The following is a 27,825-nucleotide window of genomic DNA, read 5'->3' on the forward strand; positions in this document are numbered from 1 at the left end:
ATTATTAAATTGATTTTAATGATGTTGGTTTGAAAAAAAAAAAAAAAAACGGTAGTGAGAAAAATATGTTTTAAAATATTTATAAATATTGTAACTCACCATAGAAGTTAGTGGAGCAGGGGAAGCAGCCAGCAGAAGGAGACTTGTTGCCGAACGCTTACCGTCGAATATAACTTAACTTGCCCTCGCGTATAACTGGCACCTCTGATTTCACTTTACGAAAAAAAGACATTAAAAGGTTTTGCATATATACCTCCCACACAAACAACAACACGCCCTCCTCAACAGCCATTATATACTGCAGATGCAAGGGAAAAAAAAAGTTTTATTCATCATCATCATCATTCATATCAAAGATTTAGGTCTAGCATTGCCTGTTCCGGCCTTAGAAATCATCGTTGAATCATTTAAGAGGACATCCTGGTTTTCTTTTTCCTAATGGCTTGTACTTTAAGGCTTGTTTTGGTAAAAAAAAAAAAAAAGTTTTATTGTTTCTCTGAATAAGGTACAGAGGCTTTTGCAGTCTGTGTAATATATTTCTCAACAAATAGTGCAATTAGAGACAGCTGCAATAAAAACGGTGCTTAACTAATGAAGCACATGTACCCCTCTCACAGAAACTACACTGTATAGGCAAACAAAACCATGTGTTGCACCAGAAACACAGTATCTAACTAAAACTATTGTCCAATTTTTCAATTACATGTAAGTGTTTGTTTGATTGCATTTGAAATTCTCGATGGCATTATGACAGATCACAAAGGCTAACTTCAAATAAAATTCTACCGCGAATTGAAACATTCCATATAATGCTTGTGTGAGTTTCCCTTCTAGCTCAAATGCAAACAAGGCAATAAAAACCAATCATGGGTTGAAACTTTGTGTGAGTTGAGCCCGCCGGTAATGAGAAGTTCTGTCGGAAAGATAAACAACACCCCATCATGAATGTCTTAAAAATAAGAAATATATAGTGAATGTTGTTATGACAGTTGCATATGTTATGGAATTCGGTTGAAGAGAATTAACATTTCAACTCAAAAATTGTCAGTTCCATTTGTCTTTGGGTCGCGTGATCTTTTGTTAATACCGCACCAATCAAATTCTTGTCTTCATAGCTGCTCTCTCCTGTAAAACAAAATTTAACTTGTACGTATTGTAACAATTAAAAAAAAAAGGCTGAATAATTTATAAGCATATAAAAGGATATCACATGTAAATCATTGACGTGCCAACAAAATTCTCTGGCATGCCATAGGTTTGCCACCACTGCACTAGAATATTAATTAAAAAACTTCTTGTAGATAAACTTATATGTTAGTAATACAACTTCAGATTTTAGGGAAAGACAACATATACTAGAATATTAATTAAAAAACATAATTAATATTTCCTATATTTTGGTAACGTTACATTACCATCTTCAGGGATCACAAAATAATGATATGTGCACATAGGCACTAACACTAAGCAAATATGGCTGAAGAAAACAACTGAAGTCGCTCCTACAGTCCTAAAGGTGCCCCCTAGTGGGCTAAATTGGTTTGTCTTGGCTGTTGGGCTGATGTTCTTAGGATGCAAGCTTCCCATATTTGGGGCAGTCTCATGCATCCAAATTTGTTGAGGTTTGGGGAGTTTTTTAGAGCTGAGACTGATTCCAGGAATAATCTCTCATATTTATACTTGCTGTGGTGTAGTAAAGTGGCTTTCTTCCAGCATATTTTGTGGTGGGTGTCCAAAGCATGGTCAGCAAGTCCTGAGTGGCTGTATTGGTGGAACCAAATATAGTCCTTATGTTCAGATATCCTGATATTAGCTGTCCTGCCTGCTTATATGTAGTAGGACAGTTTGCAACTACAAGGGACCTGGTATACTCCAGGTAGGTCTAGGGAAAGTGGTTGGTCTTTGGTGGAGCAGATAAGAGATGACAATTTTTTATATGGTTTGTAACAAGTTGTCAGGCCATATTTTTTTTAGGATTTTTGCTATCTTTTCAGAAGTATCCCAGATATAAAGAATGGTAATAAATTTACAGTAATCTCTGTTATGAAAGGGGAGGAGGGTTGTGGTTAATTGGTTTTAATATTTGTTGGATTTTTTGGGGGTTGTAGCCATTGGCTACGATGGTGTTAAGAATATGGTTAAGTTCAGTAGTTAGGGTAATGTTATCTGAACTGATTAATTTTGCCCTGTTATATAGGATTTTTATAATCCCATGTTGTTGGGAGGCGGGGAATGATTGCTGGTGAATGTATCTACCTTATGTGTAGTTTTTTTTTTACCTTGGAAAAGGAAAACAATAACAATCTCCCTTTCCTAGACACGGATTACATGCCAGCCTGATGGATCCCTAGCTTTCTCTGTTTACAGAAAACCTTCACATACAGGTAGATACATTCACCAGCAATTAATGTCTGGTCAATTAAATAAATGAATCAATATTTATCAGGCTGCGTGGCTGTTTTAGTCATTATTTATAATGACTGGGTATTATAAATAATGACCTATTAGTCACTTAGCCCGTAACATTTACATGAGGATGGTCTGAAAAGTTCTCGGCCTCCACCATAGATGGAAACACTATCGGCAAGATTTTTTTTTGTCTAAGTTGGTACACCATTGAAATGGATAAAATTAAATATTGTGTGATTATAAAATTCTTTGTGAAAGAAGGTTTAACGGTAAAAGAAATTCATTTGAAGTTCATAAATGTTTATGGGCACTCTTCTCCTTTGTTTTCGACAATTAAGAAATGGGCTGCCAAGTTTAAAGTTCAAGGCATGTACGTGGCTGTACAAGCCTTGAAGATGATCCATGTGATGGATGTCCAAAAAGCGTAACAACACCAGAAATCATTGATCAAGTGCACAATATGGTATTGGATGTTGTAAGGTTTTTTCCACTTTGTGAGACTACAATAAATTTAGTTTAATCTTTTATCCAAGTGTAAGCAAACAAAGTTTCCGCCTGAAGTATCTTCAGGACTGAGGCAACTCGTGGTAAAGGTGGACCAAGCTCTCATCACTACTTGTCTCAGTATCTCCCATAATGCAAAGCACGTCTCTTTGCAGACCTGTATGATGCTATGCATTATGGGAAGGGCCACTACCCAGACCGGTTTCGACCTTTATTGAGGTCTCGTCAGTGGGAGCCAGACCCAGAAGTGATGATACTAAGGCAGAAGCAATGGAGAAGTCATATTTGCCTATATGAGTTGCCAAAAGGTGTACCACCTTATTATTAAATTACTTTTGATTTAGAGAAAGATGTTGGAAGTTTTTTTCCACTTGGTGAGACTATAATAAATTTAGTTTAATCCTTTATCAAAGTGTAAGCAAACAAAGCTTGCGCCTGAAGTATCTTCAGGACTGAGGCAACTCGTAGTAAAGGCAGACTAAGCTCTCATCACTCCTTGTATCAGTATCTCCAGTAATGCAAAGCACATCTCCTTGCAGACATGTATAATGCTATGCATTAAGGGAAGGGCGACTACCCAAACTGGTTTCGAACTTTATTGAGGTCTCGTCGGTGGGAGCCAGATCCAGACGTGGTGATAAGGTCTGGGCAGTGTCCCTTCCCTTAAGGCATAGCATCATGCAGGTCTGCAAGAAGATGTGCTTTGTATTATGGGGGATACTGAGACGAGGGGTGATGAGAGCTTGGTCCACCTTTCCCATGAGTTGCCTCAGTCCTGAAGATACTTCAGGCACAAACTTTGTTTGCTTACACTTGGATAAAGGATTAAACTAAATTTATTATAGTCTCACCAAGTGGAAAAAAACTTAACATATTTCTCTAAATCCAGAATAATTTAATAATAAGGTGGTACACCTTTTGGCAACTTGCATAGGTAAATATGACTTCTCCATTGCTTCTGCTTTAGTATCACCACTTCTGGATCTGGCTCCCACTGACTAGACCTCAATAGAGGTCGAAACTGGTCTGAGTAGTGGCCCTTCCCTTAATGCATAGCATTATACATGTCTGCAAGGAGATGTGCTTTGCATTATAGGAGATACTGACAAGGAGTGATGAAAGCTTGGTCCACCTTTACTGCAAGTTGCCTCAGTTCTGAAGATGCTTCAGGTGCAGACTGTTTGTTTACACTTGGATAAAGGATTAAGCTAAATTTATTATGGTATTGGATGACCAGCAAGTCAGAGCGTGTCAAATTGCTGAGACTATAGGAATTTCAAAAGAACGTGTAGGATATTCATTTTGGAAATTATGGATTTTATAACCGTGTTATAAATAACTATTTTTAATTTCCTGAGCACTTTACATAGAACTGACTGGAAAAGCACCAGTTGTTTACATCACACCAAAACATGGTGTGATGTAAATTCTCCCATGTTATCTTAAATAGAATTTAGCTTTGATGTAGTTTCTAAATATTTAATTAATTTTTTAAATTTTATCTGTATCTTTTTTTTTCACTAGAGGTCATGCCAGTAGAATAACCGGTGATCAAATCATTGTTTCTTTATCTTATTGTGAAATGTTACTCAGCTTGTCCTTGTATATTTGTATATACCCCTGATGATGACCTTGATATGAAGGTTGAAACATCGGGAAATTAAAAATAGTTCTTTATAACCCAGTTTTAAAGTCCATAATTTCTAAAATGAATGCTGATCACTTTGCAACACTAAAAGAAAGGAACGTGTGGGATATTTTTTGCATGAAGAATTGCAAATGAAAAAGCTTTGTGCAAGATGGGTGCCACGCTTGCTCACTGCTGATCAGAAACGCACTCGCATGAAAATCTCTGAACAGTGTTTGGAGCATTTTAACAAGAATAAAACTGATTTTGTGCATCGATTTATTACTATGGATGAAACTTGGATTCACCATTACACACCAGAATCCAAACAGCAGTCAAAATGGTGGACAGAAGCCAAAGAAGACTAAGTCGGTTCCATCAGCAGGAAAGGTCATGGCATTGATGTTTTGGGATGCTCAAGGCATTTTGTTTATTAATTATCTTGAAAAGGGTAAAACAATAACCGGGGAATATTATTCGATCTTTTAACCAGACTAGACAAAAAAATTCCCCAGAAAAGACCCGGTTTGCAGAAGAGAAAAATCATCTTTAATCGCCTACAAAAGTGTTTCGGCAATGAGAAAATTAAGGGATCTGCACTATGAATTGTTGGAACATCCACCCTATTTCTCAGATTTGGCTCCCTCTGACTTCTTTCTCTTCCCAAAACTGCAACTCTTCCTCGCTTGTCAGCGTTTTTCTTCGAATCAAGAGGTGATTGCAGCTGTATCTGATTATCCCATCCCTGTAGTGATTCTCTTACTGAGAACCACTACAGGGATGGGATAATGGCACTGGGGCATTGCTGGAATCAATGTATTAGTCTTAAGGGAGATTATGTTGAAAAATAAAAATAATTTTTAAAATTATAAATTTGTTTTTTCATTGTTAGGCTAAGTAGTTTTCAGACCACCCTCATATATATATATATATATATATATATATATATATATTAAAAGAATTGAATGACATAAACCGAGAGTAAAGGAAAAAGGTTTAATGGTATCACACGACTAGTTTCAGCTTTTTACAGCCTTCTTCAGGTGTTTTCATAAAAGAAAAGAAAAAACATTATACATACATACATACATCTTCAAGGCCCACCTTTCCTAATTGGGTTGTGGGGGCAACAGCTGCAAGAGGAACTTCCAATGGTCACGATCCTCTGCCACCAAGCTCAGGTGTTCTGGTGGGATTCCCAAACGTGTCCACCCAAGGTTTTGGTTATAATCTATCCAGCGAGTCCTTGGCCTTCTACATGGCCTCCCACACTCTGGCTTGGCAAAGAGGGCCTGCTGAGGGAGCCTCTCTTGTGGCATTCTGACCAGGTGCCCATACCAACGTAACTGTGATCCCTCAACACAGAGAAGCAGCAGCTGAGTATTGAGGATTTCCCGAATTGCAGAGCTTCTGACTCTGTCGAGTCATGTCAACCCCGCAACCCCCCGAAGGAACGTCATTTCAGCTGCTTGGATTTGTGTCTGCATTCTTTTGGTCATTACCCAACTCTCATGACCATAGGTGAGGATGGGGACATAGACTGTATTGAAGACAGCCAGCTTTGCCTTCTGGCTTAACTCCTGCTTTGAAACTACAGAACGGCCAAGTTCCTGCAATATTGAGCTTGCTAAGCCAATTTGAGTATCTAGCTCTATGTCCCATTTTCCGTCATTCGTGAATATGGACCCAAGGTATTAAACTTCTCCACCTGCCTCATTGTGACTCCACTTACATGTAGAGTGCACTGGGATGGCTGTCTTGAGAACACAAATGTTTCAGTTTTGGCCACACTGATCTTCATTCCGCCGTCTGCACAGACAACTACAAACCTATCCAGGGTCCGTTGGAGATCATCTGTGGAAGAGCTAAGCAGAACTAGGTCATCTGCAAAAAGCAGACATCCAATGCTACATCTTCCAATTCTGACACACTCATTGCCTCGGCTGTGCCTATCAATGCAGTCCATAAATATTATGAAAAGGAGGGGTTACAGAACACACCCTTGGTGGAGACCAATGAAGACTGTGAGAGGTTCAGACTTTGTGCTGTTTACTCTGACACAAATCTCTGGGCATTCATACAGGGACTTGATGGCAGCTAATAGTTGGCCATCCACTCCATACTCCTGTACTACTTGCCAAACCTTATCCAGAAACCCGGTTATATGCCTTCTCCAAGTCCACAAAACATGTGTAGACATTCTTGGGATATTCCCAAGATTTCTCAAAGACTTGCCTTAAAGTGAAGATTTGTTCAGTTGTGCTTCTACCAGGACGAAAGCCACATTGTTCTTCCTGGAACTTTGAGTCAACTATGCTCCACACCGTTTTTCCAAGCACCTAGCATACACTTTCTCAGGCAGGCTGAGCAGAGAGATGCCACGATAGTTACTACAATCATTCTGGTCTCCCTTCTTGAAGACTGGTACTATTATGCCTGTCTGCCATTGCTTTGGTGCTCGCCCAGATATCCAAGCAGCCTGACAAATTCAAGTGTTAAGGCTTTTAGCATTTCGGGCCGAATTTCATCATCGGCAGCAGCCTTTCCCGATTTTAGCGATTTTATTGCTAAATGGACCTCTTCTGCTGTGAGACTAGTCATTGCCCCGATCTGCACCTCTTGGATGTCCACAACTGCTGGGCCACCCGTGTTAAGAAGGCTCTCAAAGTATTCCCTCCATCTGTGTTGAGGATATCCTTCTTGGTTGTTAAAAGTGCATCATCAGAGGCCTTAATTGCCCTTGCTGTGCACGATTTCCTCCCGCGAAGGTGGCGGATGGTCTGCCAGAATACTTTGTTTGCATTTGCATAGGATGAATCTAATCTTTCTCCAAAGGATTCCCAAGCCTTCTGCTTTGCTGTGTTTACCGCCTCAGCAGCAGCTTTTTGTGCCTCAGCATATCACAAATGCATCTCAGGTGACCTGACCCTAAGCCATGTTAGGTAGGACTCCTTTTTTCCTGGACAGTTTTTTTGATTTCTTGAATTCCCAAGCCTTCTGCTTTGCTGTCTTTACTGCCTCAGCAGCAGCTTTTCGCGCCTCAGCATACCACAAACGCATCTCAGGTGACCTGACCCTAAGCCATGTTAGGTAGGACTCCTTTTTTGCCCGGACAGTTTTTTAGACTTCTTGGTTCCACCAAGGTGTCCTTTTCTCACTGCCTGTTGCCATGCCGAGCCGCTTTCTGCCACAGCATGAGACTGCAGAGGCAGTGATAGCTGTTCTGAACAGCTTCCATTCCTCCTCAACATCTGCAGTATGCTTGGGAATCTCTTTGAACCTGGAGGAAATGTCATCTGCAAAATTCTTCCTCACAGCCTCATTTTCCACCAATGCCTCCCATTTCACGCAGTATAGCTGCTTAGGCCTACCAGCATTGATGGTAGCGTCTGGTTTCTGAAGACGTAGAGTGCACACAAGAAGGTGATGGTCAGTTGACAGTTCTGCCCCTCTTCTCACACGAACGTCCAACACTGAGGAAAATAGGTCTGCTGAGACTATAAAGAAGTCAATCAGAGACCTTTGTTCTAGTGTATCCCTGTACCAGGTATACTTATGGACTTCTCGGTGCTGGAAGAAGGTATCCAATAATTTCAACCCGTTCGCGTTAAGGTCAGGTGCGCCGTTCCTCCCAACCACACCCCTCCATGTCTGGTCATCTGTTTCAACATGTGTCACCCATTAGCAGGACTGATTCCATGTCTGCCACCCTGTCAAAAGCAGCATCCACTTCCTCTAAGAAGTCAGAGTATTCTGACTCCAGATTAGGTGCATAGGCTTGCACCACAGCCAAATCATGGTTTTTCATCTGAAGTCTTAACACACATATCTGTCCCCACAATGGGATCCACTCAGTAACACAATCTGATAGCTGGGGGCTTGTGAGTATCCCCACACCTGCCTGAGCAGACATTGTTGGGCTCACACCAGCGTAGTAGAGCTTCCATCCCTTATCCAGGTCGACAGTTCCAGAGCCTCTTGGTCGAAGAAAGCTCGACTAAGTCTAGCCAGTAGCGCTTGGCTTCCTTAACCAGTTCCAACTCCTTCCCTGTCAGAGAGAAGATGTTCCAGTTGCTTAAAGACATAGTCTGGTGCCATTGTCTTTGCCATTTCCGTCCTTTTGCAGAACCATTTCTTTGTGCTGCCCTTAAACACCTTCCCAAATGGGTAGCAGGCACAGTGATGGAGTTTCCTCTTGCAGAGTGCTGATGAGTGGTGTCTAATGGAGACTGTAACATATTTTTCGAACAGGTCCCTCTGTCTAAAACCCAAACGTGTCCCTTGGTAACCCGTGCGACAGACTATGCGGTATGAACATTTTTTGATGGCCTGATCATGTTACAGTGTTTGATAATGGCCTGTTAGCACATGACGAAATGACACAGCAAAATAGAAAGATTCCCCTCGAATACTCTAATAGCATTTGGGGAAAGGAGCAAGAAGAGAAGAAAGAAAGAAGCAAAGGAGGAAGAGGAGGGCCAGTCTACAGGTAATATAACAGATGTATATTACATGAAGTAAGGCATGATCCAGCATCAGGTGCCTCAGGTTTGCCACGCCCGTACTCACTAAATTGAGCACCTGAGGCTACATTAAACATTGAAGATAAAAACTGTGAACATCACAGGAATGTCACTATACATATTTAATGTGAAAATGTTGTAGTTAACGTATTCAAAGCTGTTCCTTCGTTGGCCACATTGTTGGGTGAGTACGTGTATATAGCATCTCGTGAGCACCAGTATGTGATCACAACAGAATGACAGTCTGGGAGGTTGTAGCTTAAATTATTATTTAAATCTACAGGGTTGAGGATGATTTCTCTAGATTCTACAATTTTTCTCTCCAATTCATCATTGGCAACGGAAAATGTTGTTAGATCTATCCCAAAGGATTGTATGACTATGGTTTTGATCATCAGAATCGGCAAAAAAAAGGATATGGCTGGATAAAGCACTGGCACGTGTTCTCTTGTAAGTGATGTCCCTCCTTTGCTCCTCCATTGGCAATTCAATAGACTTATCCGTGTGGCCAAAGTAAGGAATGTCGCAGTCACACCATATCTTGTATACACTGGGATATTTTAGATTGTGATGGCTAGGCTTTGGATGGCTCACTAGAGAGCAGATCTTAGGAAGCGGAGTTTATAAAGTTCTAATGTTATATTTTTTGAGAACTTTGGCTAATTTTTGAAAGACTGAGCTTATGTATGGTATAGATATATTGCCTTTAACATTATTCATTTCTTCAGTATGGCGACAAGAGGATTAAAAAGGTATTTTTTTAATCCTCTTGTAATTATATATATATATATATATATATTTGTTCATATTTACTCGGTAGATAATGTTATAAAAAATTAATTTGAATGACTATATACCGAGAATGAAAAAGAATAATGTTTAATGGTAAGATACTACTAGTTTCGTTGAATAAATCAACTTCTTCAGGTATCACAGGCAAAGAATTATATAAAATAACAGAGACATGATAAAATTACATTAACAGATCTAGTATAAAAGACAATAGTACATTTTAAAACTGGACTGCATGCTGGAGTTCCAATTGAAGTTGACTATGTGCATGAGCTATCACAGTGGCAATGTGTACATCACAAAGATTGTAGCTAAGGCTGTTGTTAATATGGGATGAATCAAGGGATATTTCTCTAGATTTGATAATCTTTCTTTCGAGTTCATCATAACACACATGGATATTAGAAGTTTGCGACCAGTCTATGAGGTGTTGGCGGCCTTCATCAGAGTTAATATATATATATATATATATTTAACTACATTCACTTAACTGCTATGGAGAAATTTTTTTAACTTTATAATTGATGGAAAGACAAAAAAATCTGTTATTATTGTTATTATTAAGGTCCAGACACTACATAATACTTACTTATCATACCTCTCCTTGAACACTGAAATGAGCAGTGACTCATAGTATCTTGAAGAAACCCACCTTTCTCTGTAAACTGAGAAAGAAAAGAAAGATTCTTTATTCCTCAGTTTACAGAAAATCCATCCACACAGATAGATACATACATACACATACTTTCCCATCATTACCCTTCCCTCCCAACTATATGATGTTTTCAGAACCCTATTTCATCAAGGTTTCCCTTTCAGCTGAACTCTCCTGTATTTACCAGACCATCCTGTCTGATGGTCTAAAAATATTAGCAAATTGTTTTTCACTTCCTTCTCCTCACCTCTGTACAGACTACAATAATACTATTAGTATTCCCTATATCAGGAGCACCTTAGAAAAAATAGCCAGAACTCTAAAAAATATAATTTCTGTATTGCTTTCAAATCTCATCTGAAGCTGGCTAGGCTATCCTTATCAGCTTTCTCCTCTAAGGATCCACTCCATCCCCTCTCTGTTCCAGGTTACAAGGTTCCTTGTTCTTTCAAATTTTCTTATGGTTAAACTGAGAGAGATCTGCCAACATTAGCCTTAAAGAACACAAGAAATACATCTGCTGCCATAACTATGATTGGTCTGATCTGGCTGACCATACTTTGAATACCTTGCATAGAAACAAATGTGGGGAAGGGAGGGGAACTATTATGTTTCACTGCAACAAATATAAACTTGAAAGACTTTTCTTAGAATTCAGTAACAGATTTGTTAAACCAGCCTAATCTGAATAAATATGGGTATGTCACACTTTCCAGGATTTGGGAAACTTTAATTCTTAGGCCTCTCCCACTTAACAGCACCTGTGCACCTCTCATAAGACGTTAGGCTTTTAGTCTTAATTTTTCCAGTTATTGTTTGAGTGTTTTTGTGTGTGCTTTTACAATTTTAAGATTGTATCCCTGATTATGTCTGTGTTATAGAGACAATTATAGGAATAAACTTGCATTTTATTGTTTCTCTGTGGTGTATTCAGTGTATTAAACCTAATAATAAACCTATGTAAAAAAAAAGTCCACTTTATATCTTGTGTATGCTACTTAATATTAGGGAATATTCCATTGCATTTTTAAAAAAATTTTATATGTATATAATATATTTGACCCTCACACAAAAGATACAAGACTTGTGATGAATAGCAGATCAGTACCATGTGTAGGCAAGAGGATAAGAAGAAAAGAGGAATATCTGTTTACATTTCTTTTTTTTTTTTTTGAACAACTGAAGGTTTTATTGTTTGGGGAAGGCAGAATGGAGAAGGCTGTTCCAAAGAACAGAAGTAGATAGAATGAAAGAGGAGACAGTGAAGTTGATTCGGTGAGTTTCAAGATAGACTGTAAAAGGTATTGGTTAGCAGTAGCTCTTATTCTAATGATTTTAGAGGAAATGGAAGGCATAATAGTGGCTAATTCAGCAGAGCACTGTCCCTGAAAGTACAAGGCAGAAACTGAACATCTGTGTGAGTGTGTGTGAGAGAGAGAGAGAGATCGTTAAACCGAAATTCTCTCTTCTGGATAGAATCGAGTAATCTTAGAGTTTTGGTGCACCGCCCAAAATATGGGAATAATATTCTGTCATTAGGCAGATTTGGGATTTGTATAGAATTAGCAGCTATAAAGGTGTGAAGTAGTATCTTGCATGATAAAAATACACCAAGTTTTGGTGGCTGTAGAAGCTATGGTTGAAATGGGTTTGGGAAAGGTTTGAGGTATAGGGCAGTCCAAGAAGGGAAATCTGATCATGTTTGGATATCTGTGTATTATTGAAGATAAGGGCAAGGGATGGGAGCTCTTTCTTGTGAGATATCAGACTGGACTGAATTTTGGTGGCACTGAAATCTACTAGGTTATCCTTGCTCCATTGAGATATAACTAGAAGATCAGAGTTCATGATAATGGTCATTGTGGATCCTGAGGATTCTAATGCTTGAGCACGACAGGGTTTGTCAAATGAAAAGGAGAAATGCAGTGTATTGTCATGAGCAAACCTATTGATAAGATTGGAAGTCAGACAGTGCTGGTCATTTATATACAAGAGGAAGAGAGTGGGGAAAGAACAAAACTCTGGGGTACTCTTGCATTGCTGGGGAAACCTGATGAGAGGAATCCATCTACCATGACACATGCTGACAGAATTCTTTTTTGCCTTCTCATTTAAATGTATATGTATCAGTTGAAACACAAATTCTTCAGTGTAAATTCTGCCTAAGAACACAGTGTTTAAATAATTAAATTTAAATAGTATATGTCATGATGTATTTTAAAGTATTTTTAATAAACATTCTATTTCTTGATTTGTAGTTAATGTAAAGTTTTATTTGTATTGCAGTTTTTTATATTAGTGCTCCAAGTTTCATTGGGGAACAGGATTCTTTTCCAATGTTAGTTAACCGTGATATCTCTGATATGAGCTTTAGCTCATCTACTGCAGCAGCCAATTCACATCATTCGTATACTGGACTTCTGTCTTCCAAGGTAACATGTTTATTTTGTTTTATTTTTATGATAATCATAAACACAACATATTTATAGTATTTTACTAATTTTCATGAGACATTGTGAAATTAAATTTCCAGTATCAATTTTAATCTCACAATGAATATAATAAACTGAGTATTGGATTGTCATTTTCAGGTGCAATTTGCAAAATGCACCTAAAAATGGCATCACTTGTGCGCCATACCTCTCAAAAAATAAAGGCATTCAGAGGAGAGAGATGGCAGACAAGTGATACCATTTCATGATCCTAAATCCTAAGAGGTATATTATATCATTATGTCTGAAATAGTGTATTCTGCAGTTGAATTCTTGAGCTGCAGAGTTAAAAATAAGAGTTTATGGGAAGTGGGGGGGGGGGTCCTACTTCCCTATGCCAAAGATCGACCAACTCAGAAACAGACCAAAGAAAGGCCTAGAAGTTCTTGTTGCCAACTACAGTATTCACACCTATAATGATCTTTCTTCAGACAGTACAACACTATGGAAGCAAACACCATTTCCACAGAGCTACACAGTCACCGGAATTTAAATATATATTAGTATAATAGTCAAACTACTTACCTTGATAAAATTATATTTGAAAGACGATTAGAATTTTTTTTTATATCACAGTAACATGCATTTTTTGAAATGACATTACTCATATTGTGACTGAAGTTGTGCTGTGACCGACTCACAATAGCCAGAAGTATTAAAAAAAGCTGTCCCCAGATAAGAAATGTTATGGATGAGAAAACAGTAAAGGTATGAGATTCTTACATGGATTACAAAATTATGAAAAATCTCTTTACAAAAATCATCAAATATTTATGGATGTTTATCACAACTATGACTGTGGACATTAATGGCACCCATTTTTCAATTCCACAGGCCAAGTTGAAAGAGAAGCTGAAATATTTTTGCTATCAGTATTGACCTAAAGCAAATTGTTCATGTACCAGCCAGAACACAAAGACAATTCTCTCCATTCACCCAAAACCCTAGATCTTTTTCTTAACCAATTTTTTTTTCCAGTTATGCTGTTGTGGTAACCTCATCTCCTAGTAACTCGGATTGTAATCATGTACAAGTTTCATCTCTAGTGAAATCCCCTTCTTCAACCATTCCCAAGTTCACATTCTTTGCCATTACAACACTAGCAAGAAGGAAAACCTCTGAGACATTTTTCCATTGTCATACTACTGTTTCCGCTCTTCAAATCCAGATACATGCCATGATTATGTTACAAAAAATATTCATTGGGAATGCAGGTCTTCGTTCTCTACCCAATTTCGAAATTTCACCCATTATCCAAGCCATGGTTTTCCAAGAAGCATGCCAAGGCAACTTGAGAAAGAGAGAGCAGAACAGCATATTGCAAGTGGCTTGTGACAAAAACTCTAATTTCATTTTCAGCCTACAGTAAATATAACAATTACAAAACAAACAAATATTAACATTTATGTCTGACTTTTAAAGAGCTACATACAGAAAAGTTGAATCTTGCACAAACAGTTGTGCCCACTGCAGAGGCTATTCATTGCAATTGCTCTCCATCATACACTTTCTAACTCGGGTGCCACTATTGCATAACTTATAAAGATAAAGCTTGCCTCCAGTTAGACCAGACACTGCATAGATTGTTCAAGAAGCTTAAGTTATATACCAAAAAGGCTCTGATCTGAACTGATCATATTTCTCTCCCCACTTATACTTAAGAGATGTGCTCCTACGCTAACACCTGTTCTTTAGATGGTGTCCACTCCCAAGCATAGAAGCAAGACCACATTCAGCCCATTCCAAAAAAAAGATAAAGAAAGAAATGTCTTCCATCAAACTGTCACCCTATTAACCTTTCCTTGGTTCTCTCAGAAGTGATGGAAGGTCATCAACGGTCAACTTCATCATTATCTAGAGAAATGAGAGCTAATCAGTGATCACCAGTATGGATTCTACCGCTCAGGATCCACAGCATTCTTCCTTTTGTAATAAATTTAGTTTAATCCCTTATCCAAGTGTAAGCAAACAAAGTTTGCGCCTGAAGTATCTTCAGGACTGAGGCAACTCGTAGTAAAGGTGGACCAAGCTCTCATCACTCCTTGTATCAGTATCTCCAATAATGCAAAGCACATCTCCTTGCGGTCATGTATAATGTTATGCATTAAGGTAAGGGCCACTACCCGAACCAGTTTTGACCTTTATTGAGGTCTCGTCAGTGGGAGCCAGACCCAGAAGTGGTGATACTAAGGCAGAAGCAATGGAGAGGTCATATTTACTTATACGAGTTGCCAAAAGATGTACCACCTTGTTATTAAATCACTCTGGATTTAGAGAAAGATGTTGGAAGCTTATTTTCCACTTGGTTAGACTATAAGAAATTTAGTTTAATTCTTTATCCAAGTGTAAGCAAACAAAGTTTGCGGCTGAAGTATCTTCAGGACTGAGGCAACTCATAGTAAAGGTGGATCAAGCTCTCATCACTCCTTGTCTCAGTATCTCCCATAATGCAAAACACATCTCCTTGTGGACATATATAATGCTATGCATTAAGGGAAGGGCCACTGCCCAGACACCTTACACCACTTCTGGGTCTGGCTCCCACTGATGAGACCTCAATAAAGGTTGAAACCGGTCTGGGTAGTTGCTCTTCCCTTAATGCATAGCATTATACATGTTTGCAAGGAGATATGTTTTGCATTATGGGAGATACTGGAACAAGTAGTGATGAGAGCTTGGTCCTCCTTTACTACGAGTTGCCTTAGTCCTGAAGATACTTCAGATGCAAACTTTGTTTGCTTACACTTGGATAAAGGATTAAACTAAATTTATGATAGTCTAACCAAGTGGAAAATAAACTTACAACATTCCCTTTGCTTGCATTGTACACTTCTAGAAACATGTCATGAAAAAGTTCGGAGAAACCTTGCTTTTGAACATGACATTTTCAAGTCGTTTGATAAGATCTGGCATAGAGGGCTTCATGTAATTGGGTGGATTTTTTTTTTTTTCTCTTGAATTGTAGGTTGCTTGTAGTGGTGGCTGGTATATCCTATTCCTCATATATAAACAACTTCCTCTTACCGACCTCATACCCTATCCATAGTTTTGCTGATAATGACATGCTCTAATCCTTCTACTCATATGACAAATCTTGAACTTTTCAAACATCCAAAATCTTCAAAAACTTTATATCCAGTGTCTCCAACATTGGTCTTCATATGATTCTTTTTTTTAAGGTTACATGTTGGTCAGCATTCATTGTGAAGAATTTATGAAGAAAAAAACCACATGTTGGAGTAATTACTTTACTTTGGATTAGATTTACTTTATATTCAGATGATGGATTAGTAATTCCAGGAATCTGGAGGACCCATCTGCAACTTATGTAATATCCAGAACATGAAGGCAGAATACTAACACGAGAAACTTGAATATGAGAGGACTGTAAAGATGTGTTGATGTAGTTCTGGTATAAAACTTTATTTTTATTTATTTAGATTTATTTTAACATCTGTATACACCCTCTGAACAAAAAGAAACTGAACTTTTCGAAAACAGAAGAAACTAGTGGCGCCACCTGTTGTATCTTTTTGTTGTCGAAAGCGGCAACCTTCATTAGTGTTGTGTCAATTGTTTATGACATTTGTTTCATTAGAAGCCGAGTTATAGTGCTAAGAGTGACTGAGTGTTTTTTTTTTTGACGAACGGTCAGAAAATGAGTTTCAAACAGAGTTTCAAACTTGGTAAAAGTTTTACCAAAATGCACCAAATGCTTCAAAAAGCATACGGTGATGAATGCTTATCCCACACTCAAGTTTACGAGTGGTTTAAGCGATTTCAAAGTGGTTGTGAAACGCTTGAGTACGATGAAAAGCCGTCCAAAAACTGGACTGAGCGAAGTTAACATCCAAAATGTGCGTGATTTCATCAAAGAAAACCCGAAATTGTCCATGAGATTGATTGAAGATGAATTGGGGAATCCAAAATCAACTGTGCACAAAATTTTGATTGAGAGTTTGAGCCTTCGTAAATTGAATTCACGATTTGTTCCCCACAAGTTGACCGATGTCCAAAAAATGTATCACATTGAACACTGCAAGGACATCATTAAAACCGCTCATAAGGACTCGAACTTCATTGAAACGATCATTACTGGTGATGAAACGTGGTGTTTCGAGTATGAGCCCAAAACAAAGCCCCAGAGTGCTGAGTGGAGACCACCAGAAGAGGGGGCATCCAAAAAAAAGTCGCCTGGAGAAGTCAAAAGTAAAGACAATGCTGATTTGTTTCTACGATTCCAAGGGCATTATCCACAAAGAATTCGTTCCTCCTGGCCTGTCCAGAACGGTCAATGGTGAGTTTTATCTCGAAGTTTTGAAGCGATTGATAGTAAGAATTCATCGCATATGGCATTAATATAGTGATGCAGGCAGCTGGTCACTTTTGCGTGATAATGCACCATCTCATTGTTCAAACATTATGAGACAGTTTTTGAGCAAAAACCAAGTTTGTGTGTTGGATCACTTGCCATATTCACCTGATTTAGCACCCTGTGACTTCATTTGTTGATGAACGGAAAGCGATATGACATCATTGAAAACGTTCAAGCAGTAGTAACCATGACTCTCAACAGTATCCCAAAAACCAATATAAAAAAACTCTTTTAACAAATTAATTGATTGTGCCAAATGCTGTATCGAAACTGAGGGAGAGTATATTGATTGAAATAAATGATTTGAATAATTATAATTGGCGTGCGTTTTATTTTTTATCAAAAATTTGGTTTCTTTTTGGACAGAGGGTGTATTATTATATTTATATGTATAAAAATATATTTTATTTGTTAATTTATATTTATGTATAATTTTTTATTTATTATTATTTTATTTATTTATTTTTTTTTTTTTTTTTTCACCAGAGGATAGGCTAGGTTAAACAATTAACAAAGCATTCAGATTTATCTTACTTTTGTGAAGTGTCATGTGCATATCTATGTTTTCCTGATAATGACCTTGATACAGAGGTTGAAACATCAAGTGTTATTTTCACAATTATAAGTAAACTAATTACTTGAATGTGTGTTTTTGTCTCCTTAAATTCTTCACATATAATGCATGATATTCATACCATACCATACTTCAGTTGGGTGATGACAACCTAGTCGCATTCGCTGTTTCCAAAATACAATTTTGTCTTTTTTTATGAAAAACACATACATTATGTACCTTTGATAATAACCAGTTCAACATGAAGACCAGATCCCTCTTCTTGGACTAATGCTTACATCTAGTTTTTCCTCGCAACACACCACTTCTATACATCCTCTTCCTCTAAAAAAACATTGCATCCTTTTTCTCTCAAGACATTATTTTTCAGCTGTCCAGCTAATAACTCTGTATAGATCCTAAATCTGCCCAACCTTAGGAGACTGCTGTTACATTTGTAGTGGTGCATCATATAAATCTCTAAAAATTCTCGATTTCCAGAAGAGCACATTTCAACTTGATGACACACTCTCTCTCTCTCTCTCAGGCTGTTCAGTCACTGCATTACCTGACCTGGTTGGCCAAGTGGTTAGCATACCAGCTCTCCAAACAACAGGTCATGGGTTTGAATCCTGCCATGGATGTTTGTGATTGTCTTTAGGTGAGAGATGAATTTCATCGCTCAGTGTGAGACCACTTCTCTGCTTTTTGGAGGCCTGAGGTGGCTTTAAAAAGTTCCATGTTTAGTCTCTAGAGCAAGGTTTCCAGACTATGTAAAAATAAAAAATTACAAAAAAATATATAAAATTTATAAAAATGGAAAAAAAAAAATCCTTAGCCTACTCATGCTACAGGTTTACTAATAATGTTTTGTGGATGAGAACCTCATAAAAAAAAAAAAAATTGCAGATAGATGGTCTTTTTCTATAGTTACATTCTCGCATGGCAGAAATGACTGATGATAGCAGAATTGGCATCAGTCATTTCCTCCCATTTCTGCTCAACCTACAATAACACAAGCAACAGCTGCCTATCATTCATTTATCGTTCAACTACTAATTTACTGAATCTGCCACTTTCAGTTATCTTTCATTTCATCTACACTAATCTTCATGCTATCATTGAGAAATTATTATTATTATTATTTCGGGTGACTCCAGGAGTCCTTAGACTCATCGAGGGAGGTCCTAAATATCATGTCCACACAACTATGTGATTACATTCTCACAGTATCTATCATACCTTGTCTTGAACTCGTTCACCGTCATAGCACCCACAACAGACTCTGGCAGCTTATTCCACTCATTTACCACTCTAAAAGTAAAGAACCCAGCTCTAACACCCCTGCTAACCACACTCTTGCCCAGCTTCCATAGGTGTCCCCTAGTTCTCCCACCACCAGTCCTGATCTCAAAAATATCCTCTGAATTAATCCTATAGAATCCCTTTAGCAATTTGAATGTCTCAATCATATCTCCCCTCCTCCGCCTATCAACTAGTTTCTGCAACCCACAAATCTTCAACCTGTTCTCATAAGGTTCATTCCATAGACCTGTTATCATCTTAGTCACTCGCCTCTGGATCCTCTCCACGTCCTCCCCATCAAGAAGGAACCGAGGTGACCAAATCTGGGCACAGTAGTCGAGATGAGGTCTTATCAAGGCTCGGTACAGATGTACAATAACTTGCTTGTCTGTGCTCGTCAAGGTATTTTTCAACAACCAAGTGAGTTGATGAGCTGATTTAGCAACTTTTGAAGTGTGACCCCTAAACTTCATCTCCTTATCCACCAACACTCCCAAGTCCCTGGCCTCATCGATCTCTTGGAGTACAGTTCCACCAATGTGGTATACTGCTGCTAATCTTTTCACCCCAAAATGCATAACCTTACATTTTGTCACATTAAATTGACATCCATTGTCCTTAGCCCAGAACTCCAATCTATCTAAGTCATCCTGCAAGACCTTTGACATCTTCTGCATTCACTATTGCCCTACCCAACTTTGAATCATCAGTGAACAAATGAATTATTCCACTTAGATCCTTTCCTATATCGTTAATGAAGAGATTAAACAGCAGTGGTCCAAGAACAGAACCCTGCGGCACACCACTAGTCACAGGCCGTCTTTTGGACTCTACTCCTGAATAAACTACTCTTTGATATCTCTCCATCAACCAACTACCTATCCATCTCACCAATCCTATATCCATTCCCATATGTTGTAGTTTACGGATTAGTATTCCATGTGGTATCCTGTCAAACGCCTTTGCCAGGTCCAGCAGTATCACTGTAAACCCATTTCCCTTATCCAGTTCAGCCGTCACCTTGTTATAAAACTTGAGCAAGTTACTGAAGCATGATCTACCCTTCACAAAGCCATGCTGTCCCCTGTACAGTATCTCGTTTTCATCAATCCATTCCTGTATTTTTCCCTTGACTACTTTCTCTAAGACCTTGACAACGACTCCTGTTATGCTGATCGGTCGGTAGTTTGCAACCGTAGTCTTGGATCCTCCTTTATGCAGTGAAACTATTTTCCCCTCTTTCCACACCTTCGAGACTAAACCAGACCTGAGACTCAGATTAAACAACATGGTCAAGGGCACTGATAATTCTTTAGCCACTTCATGCAAGACCCGTGCCGGTATACCATCCAATCCCACAGATGTGTTCACATTAAGGTTCTGTAATAGACTAGTCACCTCCACTTCATTCATCACTATTCCCGTATAAACTAATGGTTCCTTCATTTTTTCAATGTCACCACCTGGATGATATGCTTTTGCAAAGTGCGCGCTCAGTAACTCCACTATATCGACTGATTCAGTGACCTCCTTACCATCGTCATTCCTTAAAATCATTTTGCCGTGTACAGTTTTTTTCTTGCTTGCAGCATATTGAAAGAACTGTTTGGGATTCTCTTTTGCTTGCAAAGCTAGTTTCCTTTCATAATCCGCTTTTGCTTTTTTTACCATACTCGTTACCTTTCTGGCCTGCACTTTATACCGTTCGTGTGCCTGCAGGTCACCCCTTTCTTTAAATTCCCTCCACAGTTGTTTCTTTTTTTGCAGCTCAAGCTTAATGGTGTTATTCATCCATTTAACCCCTACTTGTTTTACTATTCGGACCCTAGGTATACAATCAGCCATTACCTCCTGTAAATGCTCCTTGACCACTTCCCATGCTCTATCGACGTCCAGCCCTTGCAGTTGTACATGCCATGGCACTGATCTAAGCAATCTCCTAAGCTTGTCATACTTGCCAGCACGGTAATTCCACATATACCCTGTCTTAATCGAAAATTCCACACCTGTAGCCACTTCCCAGGTCAAGACCTTATGATCACTCTCACCAATAGGTGGCAACATGGTCATATTCATTACAGTCAAATTCTCAGATGCTATTACCAGGTCAAGCACTCTCACACCCCTAGTATTTTCAATTACATGCTGTCTCAGATAGTTATCCCTTAATAATTGAATAAAATCCTTTTCCTTCCTCACATGTGTCCTCTCCTCCTTCCAATCAATGTTACCATAGTTGAAATCCCCCATAATAATTACCCTCCTTCCACTCATTTCATCAATTTTCCTATGCATACTATCTCCACCATCTATTCCATCACCTGGTCTATAGCAGCACCCAACTGATATATTTTATTCTGCCAGTCTCAATCTCACACCAAATAGCCTCAGATGAGCTCCTTTCACTATCCTGCGATACAACTTCAATTCTCCTTGGCTGCAGTTCATCAGCTATCATCAATAATACTCCTCCCTCCATTTTATTCTCTCTGTCCCTCCTAAACACACTGTAACCTACACATTCTATCCCACTAACTATATCTTCTTCTGTCAGCCATGTTTCACTAATGCCAATAACCCGTGGCCAGGAAGAGCCAATCAAGGCCAAAAATTCTTCCTTCTTGTTCCTAAAACTCCTGGCATTAGTATACATGAAATGCAGTGATCCCTTAGTCCCATCCCTATATTGATGCGTTATTCTAAATGACCCATTCCCATTTTTTGTCCTTAGTGCTGACTCGGGTACATTATATACGTTCTTACACTCATCTGTCTCACTGATGTCTGCATATCCATCCCCCCCCCCCCTCCTTGGTAGTTCTAGTTTCCCTGGTTTTGCACATCCATTTTCACTTCATTCAGCAACACTCTTTCCAGTCTCCGCACACCAAGTCCATTCAAATGCAGGCCATCCATCTTGTATAAGTCCTTTCTCCCTTCAAACTCATTCCACACGTTCATGAATTCCACACCACACCGTCTGCATAACCTACGCATAATGCCATTTGCGATTATGGCCCTCCTCCTAAACTCCTCTCTGTCATACCGCGGCAACAGACTAACCATTCTAACTCTGTCACTCTTTTCTTTCGCTACCTTTAACAATACTTTCAAGTCCTCTCTCATAAAAAATTTATCACCTTTCAATTCATTCGTACCCGTCACAATTATTAATTCTTTCAACCTCTGTTTTTGCACTCTAATACTCTCACTTACATCCTTAAATTTCGCACCCGGTAAGTACGATTTAGTTACACTGCCATCTATCACCCCTCTTAATAACGAGTCGCCATACAACACTCTTTCCTTCATTTCAGAAACTAAATACTTCGGTATACACTGGAAATGAAGAAGGTAGCATTTGGGAATAAGAAAAATTAATTTTTGGAGTTCTTGAGAGACAACTGTCTTAGGCAGTATATAAAGGAGGATCAAGAATTTTAAATCTGATCATTTCATCAGAATATGTGATTGTGAGTAGGGTTTCACATTTCCCTCCAGTTGGTGATAGTGATCATGAAATGATCACCTTGGTTGTCGCTAGCCATATGATGAGGAAGGAATTACAAGGCTGGTGATTATGAAAAGCTTAGGAGATAGCTTGGAGCTATAGCATGGAATGAGGAGTTTAGCGGAAAAGAAATAAATTCTGCTGGGGAACTGACAAAGAAATACTTAACAACATCAGTGTGTATTCTGAAGGTCAAAAGGCTGAATAAGGTATGTGTCAAATGAATGAATGAAGGGATTTAGCATGAAATCTGGAAGAAGAAGAAGGCACCTTGGAGGAGCACAAGATGAATAATGCTAATAATCAGTTGCATGAAGCACTAAGAGTATAAAGAGTAGGCCAGGAGAGTGACTTACTTGGAAATGACTGCAAAAGTGCACTATGAGCAGAAATTAGGAAATCAGGCCAAGAAAAACCTGAGGGAATTTTTTCAATATGCAGCAAGCAGAAAGAATGATTATGACAAGATAATGGATAAAAATGGTGATTGGTAACTGCTGCAGAGGACATAGTCGAGGTATTCAGTGAGCAGTTCATCAGGGTGTTTCATTCCTCAATATGAAATGAGAAGCTCAAGTAAAGTGAAAAATGAGAAAAGACTTACTGGTGAGCAAGCAAGAGGCATGAGGAGTTCAATACACTGGATGTCAATAAAACAATAGGACTTGATGAGATATTGCCACATATCTTAAGGAATATTCTGGGCAGTTAGCATCTGTCTTGGACTACTTGTTTAACAAAAGTCTTGCAACAGCACAAGTCCCAAAGGAGTGGAAAAAAGGTAAAATGGTTACACTTCACAAAGATGGTGATAAGGCTAAGCCACAGATATTAGGCCTGTCTGTATATATCTGGAGTTGTAGTTAAGGGATTAGTGAAAGTTATGACACAAAAAGTGTGTTGATAGCAAAGGTATTCTCTTTGCTGCTTGTCAGCATAAGTTTGTTAAAGGGAGGTTGTGTTTTACCAATATGCTTGGTACTAGCAAGAAGAACAAGATGACAAATGTATTAGACAAGGGAGATGCATATGCAGTGGTATATTTAGATTTTGCAACAGCTTTTGATAGATTGCCATACCACAAGTTGGTAACTAAACTGGAGCTAAATACCACACACTAGTGGTGTGCCACAGGGATCTGTTTTGGACTATTGTGTTTTTAACTTGTATCTTAATGATATTGGGATGGGTTTAACTGGTGATATATACAATTGTTTGCAAATGATGTAAAACTGGGGAGAGTGAATGAGGAATCAAGCAGATGTTGTGGCCTTCCAGGATGACTTGAATATGTTGTCAGTGGGCTATAGTATGGAACTATCAGTTTAATGTTGCAAAGTGTAAGGTTCTGAAATTTGGTAGGCAACAATGTGATGCAAAGTACATTATATTCTTCCTGAGAAAACTTTGGAGGAAGTTGAGGGAGATGATACCTTGGAATGGTGATGGACAAGGATCTTAAGTTCAAAGGTCTTATTGCACAAGTTGTGAAGTCGTCACATCAGATTATGTCAATAATATGGAGGACCTTATCATGCAGAAATAAAGTGGTTCTGGTTCCATTGTATAAGGCGGGGTTTCCCAAATTATGTTCTGCGGAAAGGGAATAAGTGTTCCATGATGTCAGTGACCAAGCCGTGTATTTTTAAACATGGAGGTAATTCAGGAAAAGGAATATCGCTGTTTATGACTGGTCGTAAACATTGCCTGCAAGCCGATTACAACAATGGGCGGCATATCCTCTGTTCTCAAAACTAAATGAAATAACATCTGTGTTGCAAATGTCAGTGACCAAGCCGCATATTTTTAAACATGGAAATATTCATGAATTATCGTTAATTTTCACACATTGAAATCTTTCAACATTCGAGAAAGGGAATACCGCTGTTTATGACTGGTCATAAAAATTGCCTGCAAGCCGATTACAATAATGGGGGGCATATTCCTTGCTGATTGGTCACATGTCAGTGACCAATCAGCAAGGAAGTATAAAGAAAATTTTTCCACTGAATTTGAAGACCAAGGTAGTCTGTATCCGGTTCTCAAATCTAGTAATACTGAATACTTTTTTCGCAAGTTCGTATTGTAGGGTGAAAGTGCTTGTTTTGAAACCATAGTGCCATGATTTTTTAAAAGTAATAGGCCTACAGATTTAAATTTTAACACATTCGTTGCTACGCTCCTTGGGCATAGTTTATTCCCGCATGCCAAGCGCTTTCGCGTCTTCAAGGTCACTATGAGTAATCTCGTAGCCGGCTTATCAGACAGAATTTTGTTTCATACGCCAACTACGAGTAATCTCGTAGCTGACTTATCAGACAAAATTTAGTTTCATAGGCCAACTACGAGTAATCTCATATCATTTCCACCTATATATTACATGCACTGATGACGGTGTTTATTGCATCTAGTCTAGTTTTAGTTTCTGGTCTCTAAGAACCTTCAATTTCGCCATGGCCAGTAAAAGAAAACTTACTGATATAGAAGTAGAAGCTTATGCTAATATGAGCGATGATGAATTCCATGAAATATTTGGTTCCGATTCCGAAGATGATCCTACAAATGACTCTAGCAGTGACTCAGATGATGAAGAAACTTCTGAAGATGAAGTTAGCATCCAGCCAAATACATCAACATCTACTTATTGGGAAAATTCAGAACAAGAGCCCCCACAATTTGACTTTATTGAAACTGAAGGTTTTAAAATTGACACTGGAAATTTCAGTATCAAAAGATTAGTTAAACTTTTCTTTTCTGAAGATTTTCTGACAATTTTAGTAGAACAAACCAATTTATATGCTTTACAAAATATTGTGCAAAGCCGAGCACAGATCAAAAAAAAGTCAAAGAATTTCAAAGTGGAAAGCAACAGATACACCTGAAATGAATATTATTTCTCGGACTTTTACTTCATATGGGTCCTTGTAATTTACTGTCTATTGAGCATTATTGGAGTAGAAATGAACTTTACAATTTGCCATTTTGGCGCTCTAAAATGAGCCAAAAATCGATTTCAAATTTTATTGCGTCATTTTCATTTCGCAGATAATTCCCAAGCAGCTAATGATAAATTGCACAAATTAAGACCAGTTCTAGATCATTTTAATAGTGTAATGCGAAATAGCTATACACCAGACAGAAACTTATGTATTGATGAGTCAGTAGTGTTGTGGCATGGTAGACTGGTGTTTCTGCAATACAAAAAAAAAACAAAAAACATAAATATGGCGTGAAATTTTATGAACTATGCGAATCGAATGGATTGGTGATAAAAATAAAAATTTATACAGGAAAATCTGAATCCTCTTTAGGATCGTGCATATGATATTGTATTCCACTTGATGGAAGAATATTTAGACAGTGGTTATGCATTGCATATGGACAATTTTTATAATTCTGTAGCTCTGATGGAATTGCTTACCGACAGAAAAACGTACGTGTGTGGAACGCTGAGAAATAATAGGAAAAACAATCCACCAGATGTTATTCAGAAGAAACTAAAGAAAGGGGAATTTGTCTGGCAAAGAAGAGATCCTGTTGTAGTCAGCAAATGGAGGGATAAGAGGGAAGTTCTTTCCATTTCAAATATGCACAAATTTGAAATGGTTAAAGCGCAAAATCGGAATGGTAAATTTCATTTAAAACCAAATATCGTTAGGGATTATAATTTGGGTATGTCAGGCACTGATCTTTCTGATCAAATGCTTTCTTACTATTCCACCTTATAAAAGACAATTAGATGGCCAAAGAAATTGGCAATACGCATTTTTGAGGTATACATTCAAAATGTGCATACATTTTATAACATGATTACTGGAAATGCAATGATTGCGTTAAAATTTAGAGATCAATTTTTCTCAGTTTTTGTTGGAATGGATGAGCTTACAGCATCAGAGAATTTCAGGAGGCATTTTCATTATTTGGAAATTTTACCACCAACAGAAAAAAAGAATCGCCCGACAAAGCCATGCCATATGTGTACACGAAACAAACGATGATGTGAAACACGTTATTATTGTCCTGTTTGCCAGGAAAAACCACCATTGTGCATGGAAAATTGTTTTAAAATATACCATTCTTAATTTGAATAAATTGTTTTTTTTATTTTATTGATTGGTTTTTATTTTTATTGATTTTATTAGTTTTAAATTGATTTACAAATTATGTGTTATACTACGGATTAACTCGCGCTTGGCATAGGAGGTTGGTAATCGACATATGAGTATATTCGTAGTTGGCTTCTGAGGCACACGTATATAATATACTATATTTTAGTTGAAATTATTTCCCTTCTACCAAGCCCCCAGGCATGCGCTCAGTTTTATTCAGAATCCAAGGGTCCAAATTAAGGTAATTATACTAAGGGTTAACTCGTGTTTGGCATAGGAGGTCAGTAAATCGACATACGAGTATACTCGTAGTTGGCTTGTGAAACTCGTATGCGAACTACAAGTATACTCGTAGTTGGCAGCGAACGTATTAATATGAATAAGAGACAAGGGACTTTGTTTAATTTTGGTGTTAAGAAATCTCTTATTGAAGGTGTTTGTGACGCAACAGATAGTGATTCATCCACCTTCAGCCTACACAGCGATTTCTAGGATGTACAAAAGGAGGAGAAAACTACCAGCACACAGGAGAAAAGTCTGCATTCACTCGTAAGTGCTTATAATATTATTATAAATTTTTGGTGATCAGAATGGAATATGTCAATGAAAATCAGCACAAATTAATTTAATGATATTGGCCTGAGGAAACTACAATATGCTACATTGTAGCATATTGTAGCATATTGTAGTTTTGATTACAAGATTTCATTAGTCCAATGATTGATAACTGATTTAAATGTAATTTTATATTTGTCAACATGTCACACCGTATACATAAATGTACTAATACTCTTTATGATTATGCCATAATTAATTATTAATATTGTAATGTATTGATAATTAATTAATTATTAATAATATTTTAAATTAAGGGGATATAAAATCCACATTGTTTCAAAACCGAATAAGAAACTCAAAGATTGGAATCAGAGAGTTTCATGCCGAATATAGTAAACTATAAAGTATCAGC

The 27,825-nt window shown here is 38.0% G+C and overlaps 1 protein-coding gene across 1 annotated transcript in view; it reads left to right on the top strand.

Moving 5' to 3' along the window:
* LOC150093786 (uncharacterized) overlaps positions 1-27,825 on the top strand; it is a 374,903-nt gene that overhangs the window by 40,996 nt on the left and 306,082 nt on the right. Inside the window, exon 3 of the mRNA XM_090412515.1 lies at positions 12,797-12,942. Coding sequence (XP_090268641.1) covers positions 12,797-12,942 — 146 coding nt within the window. The remainder of the gene's footprint in view (positions 1-12,796; positions 12,943-27,825) is intronic.

The sequence above is a fragment of the Typopeltis vanoorti genome, chromosome 23, assembly GCF_054136105.1.
Source record: "Typopeltis vanoorti isolate ZY-2024b chromosome 23, IOZ_Tvanoo_1.0, whole genome shotgun sequence".
NCBI lineage: Eukaryota > Metazoa > Arthropoda > Arachnida > Uropygi > Thelyphonidae > Typopeltis > Typopeltis vanoorti.